This window comes from Crocodylus siamensis, chromosome 3, assembly GCF_052110815.1.
Source record: "Crocodylus siamensis isolate JL-2025a chromosome 3, ASM5211081v1, whole genome shotgun sequence".
Classification (NCBI taxonomy): domain Eukaryota; kingdom Metazoa; phylum Chordata; order Crocodylia; family Crocodylidae; genus Crocodylus; species Crocodylus siamensis.
In genome coordinates, this window is record NC_143397.1 from 188,778,882 (window position 1) to 188,793,090 (window position 14,209).

The window sequence follows — 14,209 nt, forward strand, 5'->3', positions numbered from 1 at the left end:
CACTCCACTTGACACCAGCTGCCAGCTAGATATTGATCCATTGATTACTACCCTTTGAGCCTGATGATCTAGCTGGTTTTCTATCCACTTTACAGTCCATTCATTCAACCCATACTTCCTTAGTTTATTTGGGAGAATGTTGTGGTAGACTGTATCAAAAGCCTTGCTGAAGTCAAGGTATATGACACTACTGCTCTCCCAGCATCCACCAAACCAGTCATCTCATCATAGAAGGCAGTCAGATTGGCCAGGCATAAAGCTTGCCCTTGGTGAATCCATACCGACTGTTCCTAATAGTAATATCCTTCTCCTCCAAGTGCTTAGAAATGGATTCCTTGAGGACTTGGTCCATAATTTTTCCAGGGATTGAGGTGAGGCTGACTGGTCTGTAGTTCCCTGGATCCTCCTCCTTCCCTTTCTTCAAGATGGACACTCTATTTGCCCTTTTCAAATCATCTGAGACCTCTCTTATTTGCCACAAGTTTTGAAAGATAATAGCCAGAAGCTCTACAATCATATCAGCAACTCCCTCAGCACCCTCAGCTGCATTACATATGGCCCCATGGACTTGTACACATCCAGCTTTTCCAAATAGTCCTTAACTTATTCTTTCGCCCCTGTTGGCTGCTCACATCCTCCCCAAATTGCTGCCAGGTTCAGTAGTTTTGGAGCTGACCTTGCCTGTGAAAACTGAGGTAAAAGAGGCATTCAGTACTTCAGCCTTTTTCATATCATTTTTTACTAGGTTGCTTCTCTTATTGAGTAAGGGACCTTTACCTTCCTCTTGTTGATGACACTTGTAGAAACTCTTCTCTTTACCATCACCATCCCTTGCAAGCTGCAATTCCAATTGCACTTTAGCCTTCTTGATTTTATCCCTGCATGCCTGCACAATACTCTTATACTAACTCCCTAGTTTCTCCAAGTTTTCATTTCTTGTAAGCTTCTTTTTTTTTTTGTGCCACTTACCTCAGGCCTTTTGTCTCCATCTTCTGGTGAACCTAGTTTAAAGCCCTCCTCACTAGGTTAGCAAGCCTGTTTACAAAGATGCTCTTCCTTCTCTTCATCAGGTGGATCCTGTCTCTTCCTAGCAATCCTTTTTGGAACAGCATTTGGTGGTTAAAGCCACCAAAACCTTGCTGGTGACACCATCTGTGCAGACCTGCATTGATCTGAAAGACACACCCTCTCCTTCCCAGGCCCTTCCACTTGACTGGAAAGGTTGAGAATACCACTTGAGCCCCCTGTCCCCTTTATCCTTGCTCCCAGAGTCCTGTAGTCACTTTTGATCTTCTCAGGGTAGCTCCTGGCAGCATCATTGGTGCCCACATGGATGAGCAGCCTGAGGTAGTAGTCAGAAGGCTGCATGATTCTTGGTAATCCTTCTGTGACATCTCAGATCCAGGCTCTGGGCAAATGGCAGACCTCCCAAAACAACAGGTCAGGCCAGCAGATGGATGCCTCTGTGCCCTGCAGAAGGGAGTCTTTCTTGTTTGCTGACCCTGGTCACTTGGGATCTCCTTTTTTACCCTTCCGTGCCTGGACTGGTTCTGCCCCTTGTTAAGGCTTTTGTCAGACACAGGCAGCAATGACCCAGCAATATCCCAGCTGCTCAGAGCACACACCCAAGCACACACCTCACCAAACAAACGCACAGCCTTGGCTCATTCATCTTCCCAGAGCAGGATATGGTGCCTGGTCCCTGGCTCCTCTTCCCTTTCCTGCTCTTGTGCCCAACAAACTGCTTGCATACTGTCCTGTTTACTATCCCTGTTCACTCAGAAGCATATCCAGCTTGCATAAATTTGCAGCAGAATACAGTTCCCAGAATGCAAAATTAAATTCAAACATACATCGAACATCTTATATAAACATGTGTTCCTATGCCTGTGCTTTTATGTTATACCATCTTAACACTATACTGTAAAGTTCACTTTTTTACCTGACTTCTCACACCTTTGCCTTTATCATCATTACCCCTTTCTAACAGACTGCTTCACTTTAAAAAACATATTGGGCCAGTGCAATGTCTCTTTTACAATTATAAGCAAGTAATAAAATGGAAAAAAACATACTTCTTTACCTCAAAAGGAGCATTAGGTTTTGTAAGGGTCTCTGAGATCCTGCAACAGAAAGTGTTACTAGGGTCTTCATATTGCAGACTCATTTTCAAAGAGTTCTTGTTGGATATGTGGCCTTATCTCCACTAATTTCCTAACTGGAGTGTCAATCACTACCTACTTTGTACAAGTGTAGAGTATTTCACAAGGTTCAAGAGAGTGGTGAATCAGGCTCCATGTCTCCACTGCTTCAGTTGAAGATATGCCATAGCTCAAACAGGCGCTTGAGGCCTAATGCAGAAATTACTGTGTGATGTTCTATGGCCTGCATCATACAGGAAGACAGAACCATGATCATAGCAGTCCCTCCAATTAGGAATGTTAGCCTAAAAATGCACTAACAGAGATAGTGAATTTAACCTAAAACTACCTACCTAACTTTACAACTATACACTTAGCTACCATGTCTACCTGTAATGTCCACCACTTTGATTGAGAGCTATGGGGATGCATCCAAGGCAAGCTCAAGTAATTTTGGTACTTAGTAACAGGATGCTTAAGTGCATGTGTGGCATCTGACTGGCTTGATTTTCCTAGTGCAATCTAAGAATGCTTATCCAGCCAATCTGTACTTGACCCAGTGGTGTAACTAGGCCAGAGAGAATGAGGCAACTGCCCCAGGTGCCTACTTCTGGGGTAAAGGGAGATGGTAACTTTAATCTAACACTACCTACCTAACTTAGGCTTGCTGAATTAAAAATCTGTTCTCACCCAAGGATGGAAAAAATTAGCCAGGGGATGGCAGTACCGTATTACTTGAAACCTACTTGAAAGGTGTTAAGTGACCTGCCCAAGCTACTCAGGCAAGTTGGATCAATCAGTGTGTGCATAATTGCCAAGCCATGCAATAGCATCCTCAATGGCCATGTGCAGTTCCTGTAGTCTGCCACTGAATTTAGCCAGCAGGCAGTCATCAACAATATGCAACATGGCATGTGTTTTGCCACAGCTACAGTCTGGATTGTCATGAAGACCCCAGTGGTGGAGGTTGGCTGCACACAGACCTTCCCCTCTCCAGAACTTATTCAGCAAGGCCCCATGGGGTGGCAAATTGAAGTCAGGTGGGCAGACTGTAGGATTTGTGAGAAGGAACTTGTTTGGTGGTAATGTCAATCTCCATTCTTCACATCAGAGGGTCTCTGCCGTACAGTGACAATTTTGATCACAGTGGGTGTTATGATGGTAGACATGCAGCAGGTGGATTTAAAAGATTGTTGTACAGTGGCAAGCTTGGATTGGTATATATCTTCTCCAGTAGCTTGCTAGTTGCAACTTCCTGTTAGATATGAGGAGGAACAATGTTGCTCAGGACTGGGAGCTAAAGTAGATGGGTTGGTTGAAGAGTTCCTCAGATGATGCATATTGTCGAATGTAGCTGGACATCAGTGAGTTTGGTGTGTCGTGACCAGGTCCAGACTGGTACCTAGTACTCTGCCACAGAATGAGATGGCAAGAGCTGACATCCGTAGGGTTGAGGCTTTTGCACCCCACAATGACCCAGCTGGCTTAAAGGAGGTTGTTGCATGTTTCAACTTTCATTATTGTCTTTCAAGTATTCACAGTAGTTCAATGTCTGGTTTTGCATCACACCCAGGTAGAGAGGTTGTACTTTGTGACAGCTTCTGACCATTCAGGTAGATGTTCAGCTCCTGGGTAGCACTGGCATTGTGTAGGGGGAAAATGCTGGAAATCATCTTACTGACACTTGGCTGGGGGCTCCAAATCTTGCAGTAGTCAGCCAGCTTTGCAACATCACTGTTCAGAGTATGTTCTAGCTCAGAGAAAGTCCAGGCTTGGAATCCACAGAAGATGTCATCAGCATAGGTGAATTTCCATACTAGGTTTGTAGCAGGTCATTGATATAGAGGTTGTACAAGGTTGTACTTGAGTGTAGAGCCAAGAACTTAGAACCCAGATCCACTGACTCCTGAACTGATGCTTTAACCACTAACTACAATTCAACTCAGAAGAAGAGATCATCGTGGAGAAGAGGTAGGTAGAAATAAACGGAGAAGAGGTAGGTAGAAATAAACTAGGTCATTGTATTTTCTTCTGAGCATGATTATGGCCATGTGCAATACTGCCATAGAAGATTTCAGGAGCTTTGGAAAGCTTTTGAAGCTCTCATGTCTTTATGTACTCTGTCCACTAAAGGCACTATATAGTACTGTGAGAAAAAGAAACACCAAATAGGTGATGGTGATACTGGACTCCTCTTATAGTTAACCCTGCTGGAGATAGCAAAAGTAAAATGGCTTCTCCAGAAGAGAGGAAGGCAACAGTCTGACTAACTAATGAAAGACTTTAAGGTAGAATCAAGTCCATTAATCTGTCAATGAAGCTCTTGTTCACTATCAAAAATCTCATTATTTGTCAGATTGATCAAACAGGTCGGCCAATTATGCAGTTCAAGCCCAGTCACACTATGACAGAATAGCCAGTAGTACTGCCAAGTAATTTGACTTTACTCTGGAGAAAGAGTTGAATGGAAGCAAGATATGCAACCTCACCTCACTTTAAGTCAACCCACTATATACTGGTATAAGTTTCATAGGTCTACTTCACCAGTCAATTTAACCTTGAGGTAGATGATTGCCTGGTGCAAGCTGCCTTTTCTACTACCTAGTGGCCAGGTACTGTAATGGAACCTACTAATGGCAGCTAGGTAGGGCATGCAAATCAAATATCTGCCCCTACTACAGAGTAAATTTACTAGAGTAAAATCTGAGTAATATACTGATCAAAGTAATATACTGATACTTTAATCAAAACCCACCATTTCAATTTTCCCATCACAGTGAGGGGTCCAATCCTTTTTTTTCTTTTTGTGTCAGAGTCAGAACCTGACTGCAGCCAGGGAGTGAGCAGCCAACAGGCCGAGTCACCCCTCAGCAGTCCTTCCACAGTGGCAGTGCCCCCTGGGCCACTCAGGGGGGCTGCTAGCAGACCGGGTGCTGCCCCTGGCTCCATCCAATTGTTCCCCAAGCCCACCCAGGGTGCAGGCCCCGGCAGAAGCTGCGAGGGGTCTGATCCTTTTTTCTGCAGCCTGCCCACTTCTCCCACAGCTGGAGGGGTGAGCTGACAGCTGCATCGTTACAATTTGCAATGTTGCAACATGGCAAACTAAACTACATCCAGATGTAGTTTAGTTTACAATGATGCAAACTCATCTAAAGCCCCCCAAATTGGCACACATGTAATGTGTAATGCCGTTAAGCCACACAAATAACATTTTTGTCAAGTGTACAAGCACACCTAGAGGCCAGCCAGACTAGGGCTTTCTTATGCTAAGTGCAATACACACATGTAAGAGATGGCAGCCAAAAAAAAAAAATCACAAGTTTTCTACAAGAAGGAACACATTGAGGCACATTTGGATATGGTCACAGTATTTTCTTATTCAAAAAGTATGTAACCCTGGCCACCCCCTTCGTCCAAGAGATGTAGGTAGAGGTAAATAGTTAGGATTCAAAAGTAATTGTACCTGGTTTGTGCCATTTCTAAGGGCAACTAGATCCAAACCTGTTGCAAACCATAAGTAGTGTCAAAGCAACTTCAGTGCTCTCAAGGATAAGGGAACCTTCCATCCAAACAGGTCATAAAGCATAACCAGCACTAGGTCAAGGTACTACTTGGGATGGAAACTGGAAGGATTCCTAACTGGGCACAAGCAAGGAACATACCGGGGAAGAGAAGCCAAAACTAGAAATGATTTTCTGTTCGCTTTGTAAATTATTCATTCTTCCTTCAATTATTCATCATGTTGTATAGCAGGGGCAGACCAGTCCTCAGGCCTTTGTAGTTTTACTCAAACCAGAATGCATTATTTGCCATCCTGAAAGCTCTGCTTCAAGTCTAATGCTTAGAATATGAATGGGGCTAGGTGTTGTGGTGGATAAGGAATAGGCTTAAACAGTTGCAGGAAACCAACACAAACTGATAAGAGGAAGCTGAGTGCTTCTTTCAAATGCACGGTACAACATAGAGATGCTGACATTTGGGATGACTGACCCTGGGGTGGAGACTATAGGAAAACTCATCATCCTTCTCCTGGGGGTGAGGAATATTTTGTAAGAGTGCTAAAATCATGCAAGGTGCTGAGCACTCAGGGTTTAGCATGAGTAAGTGTTGAGCTAGATCTGGCAAAAGGCTTTTCCCTTACAGGGAGCCCACAGTGAAGGAGAGGGCATCACCCTCTAAGTGCTAGTAGATCAACAGTTCATACCACTGAAATCTCTGAAACTCATGGGTGCTTTTAACTTCAAGTTGCATATTAAATTATATACACTCATAGCTTCAGGTGGGTGCTTCTCTCTCAACCAGAGGAAATGAAATCATATTATTTACCCTTCTTTAGCACATAAATAAAAACTTCCCCTCTCACTACTTCTTTTAAACTGTTGACAAACTATTTCTTGCCATTTTATCTCGTATTTTCTTTGATGCTCCATTTTTTGTGCACTTCAGTGTTAAAATGATACAAAGAAAATGATTTACTCAATGGGGTGTGCAAAATTACCCAATGTTTATAACTATTCAAATTCCTATTTGTGTTTCAGAACGGGCTGGGAACCAGCTACAGGCTACAAACAGAGCAGCTTTGCTTTGCTTTAAAAGCATTTCTAATTTTCTGAGAACAACTGTTTCCTAGTAGTGAGGAATGTGAAACAAACTGCAATTAAAATAATCTATTTATAATCCCTATTTATAGAGCGCCTTCCCTCAAAATAGCTTGAGTGCTTTGCACAGAGAAAATTATGAATAGGAACAAAAATAACAGTCTGTATGAGTCATGCAGCTGAGACAGAACATCTGATATTCAATGCCCTTTTAATACTAGAATTAGAACCAACTGCTATGGGCTGGGGTAATGAATCTGGAGGCGTGTTATTACTACAGCTGCCATTCAAGTTTCAGGCCTCTTCCCCTTCTGCAGCCTGTAGAAGATGTAGCTAAGTAAATATTCCCTTTCCTTTCCACTGTACCTTTATATTTCTAGAAAATCTGCCTGTCCAGAAGGACCAATGTAATTTTGTATCGTGGTGTTCTCTTAAGAAGACTCGTGCTCTTTGTTGATGTATTGTGTCTCTCTAAAATATGTCAAGCCAGAGGATAGTATTACTTTGTTTTGTTTTTCATAATCACCAACACGTCTGTTGATATTTCACAAAAACACCAGGATAAAAGCAGTCACTATTGGATCTTGTGTTTCCCACAGTCACCTCGAAATTCAAGGACAAGGCAGTATAGTATAGTTCTTTTGTAATTACTATGTATCTGCCTGTACAGAGAAAATACATTAAAGTAGTTTATTTGAAGGTATTTTACAGGTATATTACACAAAATGAGGTGCTACATGAAGTGTGACCACCATACCCCAGGGACATGTAGAAAACACCTTCCAGGTTTCCACTGCATCAAGATGTTATAAGAGAAAAGATAGCTGTTTCCCATTTCCCAAAAGCTACATTATTTGAGTCCTAAAGTGTCTGCAAACCTTTAGGAATGCCTCTGCAGATTACAGGCACAAAACTCAGAATAAGAAAAAAAAAACAAACCCAAAAGATTAGAGCCCATTGAAGTGTCAAAAGGTGCAGATAAGATAAAGTCATGAGTTTACAAGCAACCAAGTAAAGAATATTTACACTTTTTAAAAGAAACTTGTCTCCATTTAAGTGAGATTTCTAAGAACTAAAGTGAAAATAGTGACGTGAAGTACCTTTCTTTAACATAACAGCTAAGACAACAAACAAAGCAATTGAAAGCTCAAAGATTTTCCCCGTAAATTGTATGAAACTCACTAGTTTATAACAATTGCAGCAAGAGCCTGTAAATCCAGGATTTCATCATGGATAATGCATTATAATTTGTTTTGTACCTTTTGGTCTTGACAAATCCTAAATGGCTTTGGAGACATTGTTTTTTTTTCCATATGGATTACCCCTCTCAACTGCAGCCCTAGGTTGAAATGCAACAGCTATTCAGTACAAGCGGAAAAAAATCCCATGCTAAACCCCACACATTTTGAAATTTAAACAAAGAAATAAGGGATATTTTGAAATCATAAAAAGGATTGGAAGGTCTGCACAAGGTCATTCTAATGCATCTCTCTGCCCCCAGACAGAATCAGTTATATCTCAGATGTTCATCTTATGCACATTTATCCCACCTGGCCCTTAAAAAAAAACAAAAAACAAAAAACAAAAAACTAAACCCAACCCAACCCAACCATGTAGTGAGGAATGTGAAACAAACTGCAATTAAAGTAATCTATTTATAATCCCTGTTTATAGAGATTATATGTTAATCTCTATAAATAGGGATGTACTCTGTATGTTAACATGTACTCTGTCAACTCTGTAAATAATCCATTCTAGAGGTAGGTAATCCTCATTTGATAAATCTTTATCTGGAATTTGACCAGCAACAGAATTTTGTCATTCTTTTTGTAAAGAATGTCATAACATTTTACAATGAACATCAGTTATTGTGGCTTGTATTTGTCTCTCTGCAATCATCGTAGAAAGGGAGGGCTCATCAAAAGCATTTTCCTTTATGCTTTCCCTTGTATTTCCTTTATGATTAAATTTTATGCTTTGAAAGCCGTGCCAAACTCTGCTGTGGCAGTGCTAGAAAGCAGCCTGATTCTTTTCCCATGTATTCTACTTGTCTTAATGTTGTTAGATTTATGCAGGTACAAATCTAGTTTAAGGTTAGAATAATACGGCATACAGATAGTTTCTGTCCAGTTAAGGGAAAGCAAAATAAAAGAACAGTTTTATGTAGGCTGAACTTTTATTTAAACTTGACCAAGATCTGTTTGTTTGCTACCTTGCAGCCTTACCGTTAGGAATCGAGATGAAGAGCAAGCCAGGAGATCATCACAGGAACTCAGAGCAGAGGGAATTCCATACTGCGAGGAATGGTATATACTCCCATTGTAGATTTTAGTATAGAGAAAATAGGTTCCCTCTTACGCATGCGCACACGCTCACACAAAAGAAAATCCTGCTGTCACCTATACGCTTTGTTGTCAGTAACCCATAGGTGCCATATAAGAGCACCTATGAACTATTTCCAAATCTACCCCTAATGCTTCATTATGTCTAGGGCTGGAGCCTTAAACTTTTAAACTCTTTATGCCACCACAGTAACAACACAGCAAAGACTGATTCCCCCATTCTCCTAAAAATCTGTTTTAAACAAGGGAGAATATAGATTCCCTTCTGCCAAACAGATATTTTGCTTTCCTTTCTTAGCTATTCCAATGCTATATCACTCTGGAAGCCTCTCAAATGTATACACACAGAGGTGTACTTTTTGTGCTAACAGCTGTAATCCCTGGTGGTACTCTGCTCTTGCCTGTATACATATTCCTACTGCAGTGGAGAAATTGGTAAACCAAAGGTTGGCAACGTTTTGCTGCCGTGGGTGACCCAGCTCCCACTGTGGGCTTTAAAATCTCTGCAGATAAAGAAATAGCTAGAAAAAAGACGACAGTAGGACCCTGCACATGCTGCCTCTGCTGCTCCAGCTGGAGCATGCTGCCGATTCCCCAAGCTGCCACAAGCCAGATCATCTCTTCACATGCCCGCTCTGGCCTGTGGCCTCTAGGTTGCTGCATCTAGTGTAAACAATGATTATTCTGGCTAGGAAAGAACTGTGATTGGTTGCATCAGTTTTTGCTGCTCTTGTAGTTATTTTGAGCAGTGACTCCAGGCATTTCTTTAAATTAAGGCTACTGTGTACTTTTGCTAAAGGTGCTTTTGAAAATGTGAGATCTTCTACAATTCTTATAGCCTTAAACTGCATATGCATGACAACACTGGGCATCACTTTTACTAGTCTGACATGCCAGCAACTAGAACCAGGGAAAGGTCAGTTTTTCCCTGTTTCAGAGTTAGTGACTGGATTCTCAGTAACAGTCAATATTCTCTATTTCTCTCTCTCAAGCCCCACTCCAACACTTGAAGAAGTAAATGCCTGGGCTCAATCATTTGACAAGTTAATGCTCACTCCAGCAGGCAGAAATGCTTTCCGAGAGTTTCTCCGAACTGAGTTCAGTGAAGAAAACATGCTTTTCTGGATGGCCTGTGAGGACCTAAAGAAAGAATCCAACAAGAGTATTATTGAAGAAAAAGCAAGGCTAATATACGAGGATTATATTTCCATTCTTTCTCCAAAAGAGGTGTGTAACCCTTTTCAATCGTTCTTTAATACTGCCTTGCCAGGCTACTTGCTAAACAGTTAAATAAAGGCAAATAAGCCAAAGTTGTAATTCTTATGAGATGCATTGCTAATTCTAGAGGCCTTGGAAATGAGGGCCTTAAGCTGCCATGGCTTAAACTCCCCTGATGTATTAAAGATTCATACACAGTATTAGAAGTCACTGACAAGCTGCCTGTAATTCTTAAACATAACAGGGAAAAGACAATAATTTCTCCCCCTTGCCTCTTACTTGAATATCTGTTTGATGAATAACCTCATTTTTCCCCGAGTCCCAAGAAGAAAGAACAGATGCCTTAAAACGTTTCACAAAATTGTATCGTTTGCCAAGTAATATTATAGAAATTTCTTAAATATAGGACCATTTTAGGGAAGTTTTAGCAGTACACTGAACTGCTTCCAGCATACTAAACCTATTTCCAAAGCTTCATAGTTCATACACCTAACATTATATACTGTATTACCAGTCACAGTGATACAAATGGGACTACTTACACAGGTGAAGGTACTGTCAACATTTATTGGATCTGTTCTATTCACCTAAGATCTTTACAAAGACTGTCACCTCAAAAATATATTTTAAAAAAGTCATAATTGTCACTGACAGAAAAATGATACAACTATTTGCATTTCATGTCCAAGTTTTCCTGAACATAAGCAAAAGGATTTGCTTAATCCGTTGATTCTCAGTGAGGGCGTTTGTGTGCTTTGAAATTCTTTTAAGGATCTCACACAATATTAGCAGCGTTAGGTATACAAATCCAGATTTCAAATAGGAATCCATACCATCAAAAAGGTTTCTGATCTGTTGTGGTCTTTGAATTTTTGGCAACAAGATCTGTCTATACCTATAGATATAGATACCTATGGATATAGATACACACACACACACACAGAAAACATGGATACTCTTGGATGGATGGATGTGTGGTATGTGTGTGCCTGCGTGCATGTGCAAGTGTCTTAACTTTGACAAGAGAGAGGATGAATTACAATATATTAGATAGATAGATAGATAGATATTTTTGTAGTCAAGGAATAAGTGAAAGCCAAGAGCTGGAATTTTCCAAGAGGTGCCTTGAGTGTTAAAAAGGTTGAGAACTTCTGGTTTAAACAGTAGCTTTGTAGGTTGCAGTTACCTTCGACATATTCTTGCTGCCATGAAATCCATCCTCTTTGGAACAATATCAATTCCCAAGGAAACAAGTTGTCACACAAAATTAAGTCTCTCATACCATTAAGTACCAAATGGAGATGGAAAGAAATTCTATCAAGATCTTCATTAAGTAACGACAAAATTATAGACTGCAGTATTTAAAAATGAGGTTGCTTTTGTGGAAGAATTGCTTTCCAAATACTCAGAAAAGATTTTATGCAGCAGGGGTGTCAAACATATGACCCCAGGGGCTCAACCACCCACCTCTGCAGGCCTGTGGGATTCATTGCTGGAGCCCTTGTGCCAATAGCATTGATTTCTACTGATTCAGCACAACTCTGTAACCCAGGAAGTTATTAGTTTCCACCATCCCCCCCTTACCTACTGCTGAAATTGATGTTCTTGGCAGCAGCAGGGGAAAAGTGTGTATGAAGGGGGTGGGGGGAGGCAGAGAATATTTTACAGGCAGGCAATTATTTTGGGCAGAGGGCCACTTACTGAGTTTTGGCAAGCCATTAAGGACCACATGACAGGTCATCAGCAGCAGATGAATATTAACTTTCTAAATTTTTTAGGGGCTCCACAGGCCTGATAGAATGGCCTGGTGGGCCACATCCGGCACACAGGCCGCATTTTGCCCACCCCTGGAATAGATGGTAGGCAGCACCAGTGCTAAATTCCACGGGTTCTGGAGCTTTATCTTGTGACTCCAGCAATTGCTGGGATTAGCTTCACCACCCCCAGATTTGGCCTATGAAGGGAGGGGGTGCTATTTGCTATATAGATCTAATCTGTAAGGCTCAGTAAGTTTGACACCTCTGGTATACAGGTTAGGAAGTATATTCTGTGTATGTATAGGAACCTTGACTTTCTGGGAGGGAACGGTTGTTAGGAAGTGCTGCTTTGAAAGTGGGTGGAGTTGAAAGAGCATGCATGTGCTGTTACTTTTTTTTTCCCCCCCTCTTTTTTGCATATGCAGGTCAGCCTGGATTCCAGAGTAAGGGAAGTTATCAACCGAAATATGCTGGAGCCATCACAACATACTTTTGATGATGCACAGCTCCAGATTTACACCTTAATGCACAGAGACTCCTACCCACGGTTTATGAACTCTGCTATTTATAAGGACTTGCTTCGGTCCTTATCTGAAAAATCTGTAGAAGCATAGGTTTTTTTTTTAAATTAATGTATTTATTTAAAAAAAACAAAAAAACAAAATGGAACTCTGGGCTACACCAACCAACAGGGAATTTAGAGTCAATAGGATTTACCTGAAAAACTCTCAGGCATATTTTAATATGGACTGAATGTTTTAACCTGCAGAGGGCTCTGATACCACAACCTGATTGCAGTTTCTGATCCTTAGTGAAACTTTGCAATGGGGAATGCAAGGAATTGTTAATGTTGAAAAATAGTACTTTTTCACCATAGCAGCATGCAATTCAGGCAAACTCCTATACAGGAAAATACCTTCAAGTTACAATTACTACGTTAAAAGAAAACCACTGTTTTAAAAGTAGTGTAAACTATGGTTTCTTCCTTCCTTAAGAGTCAAACTGACTGTCCTCCTTCCCCCCAACCATGGACAAAGTAAAAATAGTATGTGCTGTTGCTATTTTGGTTACTCTAGACTGAAATGTCACATTTCCATAACTGTAGTACCTGGTCATTGGCTATGAAGTAGCAATGGTACTCTCTACTTGTCTTAGGGTATTTAATACATGTAAGCAGTATGCTCATGGAAATAAGTGTGACCCTCAAGTTTCATGGAAGCTAGTGGTTGAAATAATGCTGCCTATAAAAATCTTTTGTTGAAAAGTGTTATTTTACTACTTGAGTCGGCCAAAAACATTTTAAAGTTCATACCGTTAATGTTTATAAAAGTTAATTTAGGAGGGAAAAAAGTCTGGGCATTTACTATCTTAAATAAAGCACAACAATTCTCATGTGTTGTTCTCGTTACTGGAGAAGTAGGTGCAAGAAACTGTAATTAATATTTCAGTCCATAATCCCAAGAGATCTGTAGTAATTGTCATTTCGTGTTCACAAACATTAAATTTTCACAAATTACATGACATTGTTAGAGGGTTATTTTCTTAACAGGCAATATACATACACTTCATACAATTAAAAGGAAATTGAGCTAGTTGCAGCTTTTTTATTTAAGTCTAAATTGTTTAGACTTAAAAGAAAGTACTATTCTTATGTAACCCATCTGGGCTCACTTCTGATGTCCTTAATGCTGTATTTACTCTACTATAAGATGACCCTGAATACAAGACAACACCCCAATAATTAGATTTTATACATGGAGAGTTTATAACTTTATAATAATTTTCCAAGTATAAAATGGAGGTTGACTTTAAATTTGTCTTCCTCTGATTGCTACAGCAAGGAAAATAAATCTGGGGGCCCTTTGCCCTCCCCACCTAATTTCTTCCCCCTGCAGTCCCTTCCCTGCTTCTTACCATCAGACACTGATCTCCCTGAGTACATGGAAATGAGGGACAAATTTGAGAACACTGACCTTGAAATAAACATGCCTGTAGTAACTTGCGTATAAGCAAATCATTACACGTACCCATAGACTTAGTTGTCTAGAATTTATGCATTTTACCTTTTTTGAAACTGCTACAATTTTTAGCACAGGTAGTCTATAAACACACTTTTGCACCTACTTACATACAGTGTAAACTATGCTGGGCCC

At 40.6% G+C, this 14,209-nt stretch overlaps 1 protein-coding gene across 1 annotated transcript in view; it reads left to right on the forward strand.

Moving 5' to 3' along the window:
* The window catches only part of RGS20 (regulator of G protein signaling 20), a 53,872-nt gene extending 40,313 nt beyond the window's left edge, over positions 1-13,559 (forward strand). The window contains exons 3-5 of the mRNA XM_090039966.1: positions 8,959-9,045; positions 10,074-10,308; positions 12,482-13,559. Of these exons, the coding sequence (XP_089896092.1) occupies positions 8,959-9,045; positions 10,074-10,308; positions 12,482-12,670 (511 nt within the window). The 3' untranslated portion in view covers positions 12,671-13,559. The remainder of the gene's footprint in view (positions 1-8,958; positions 9,046-10,073; positions 10,309-12,481) is intronic.
* The last annotated feature ends 650 nt before the right edge of the window (positions 13,560-14,209 follow it).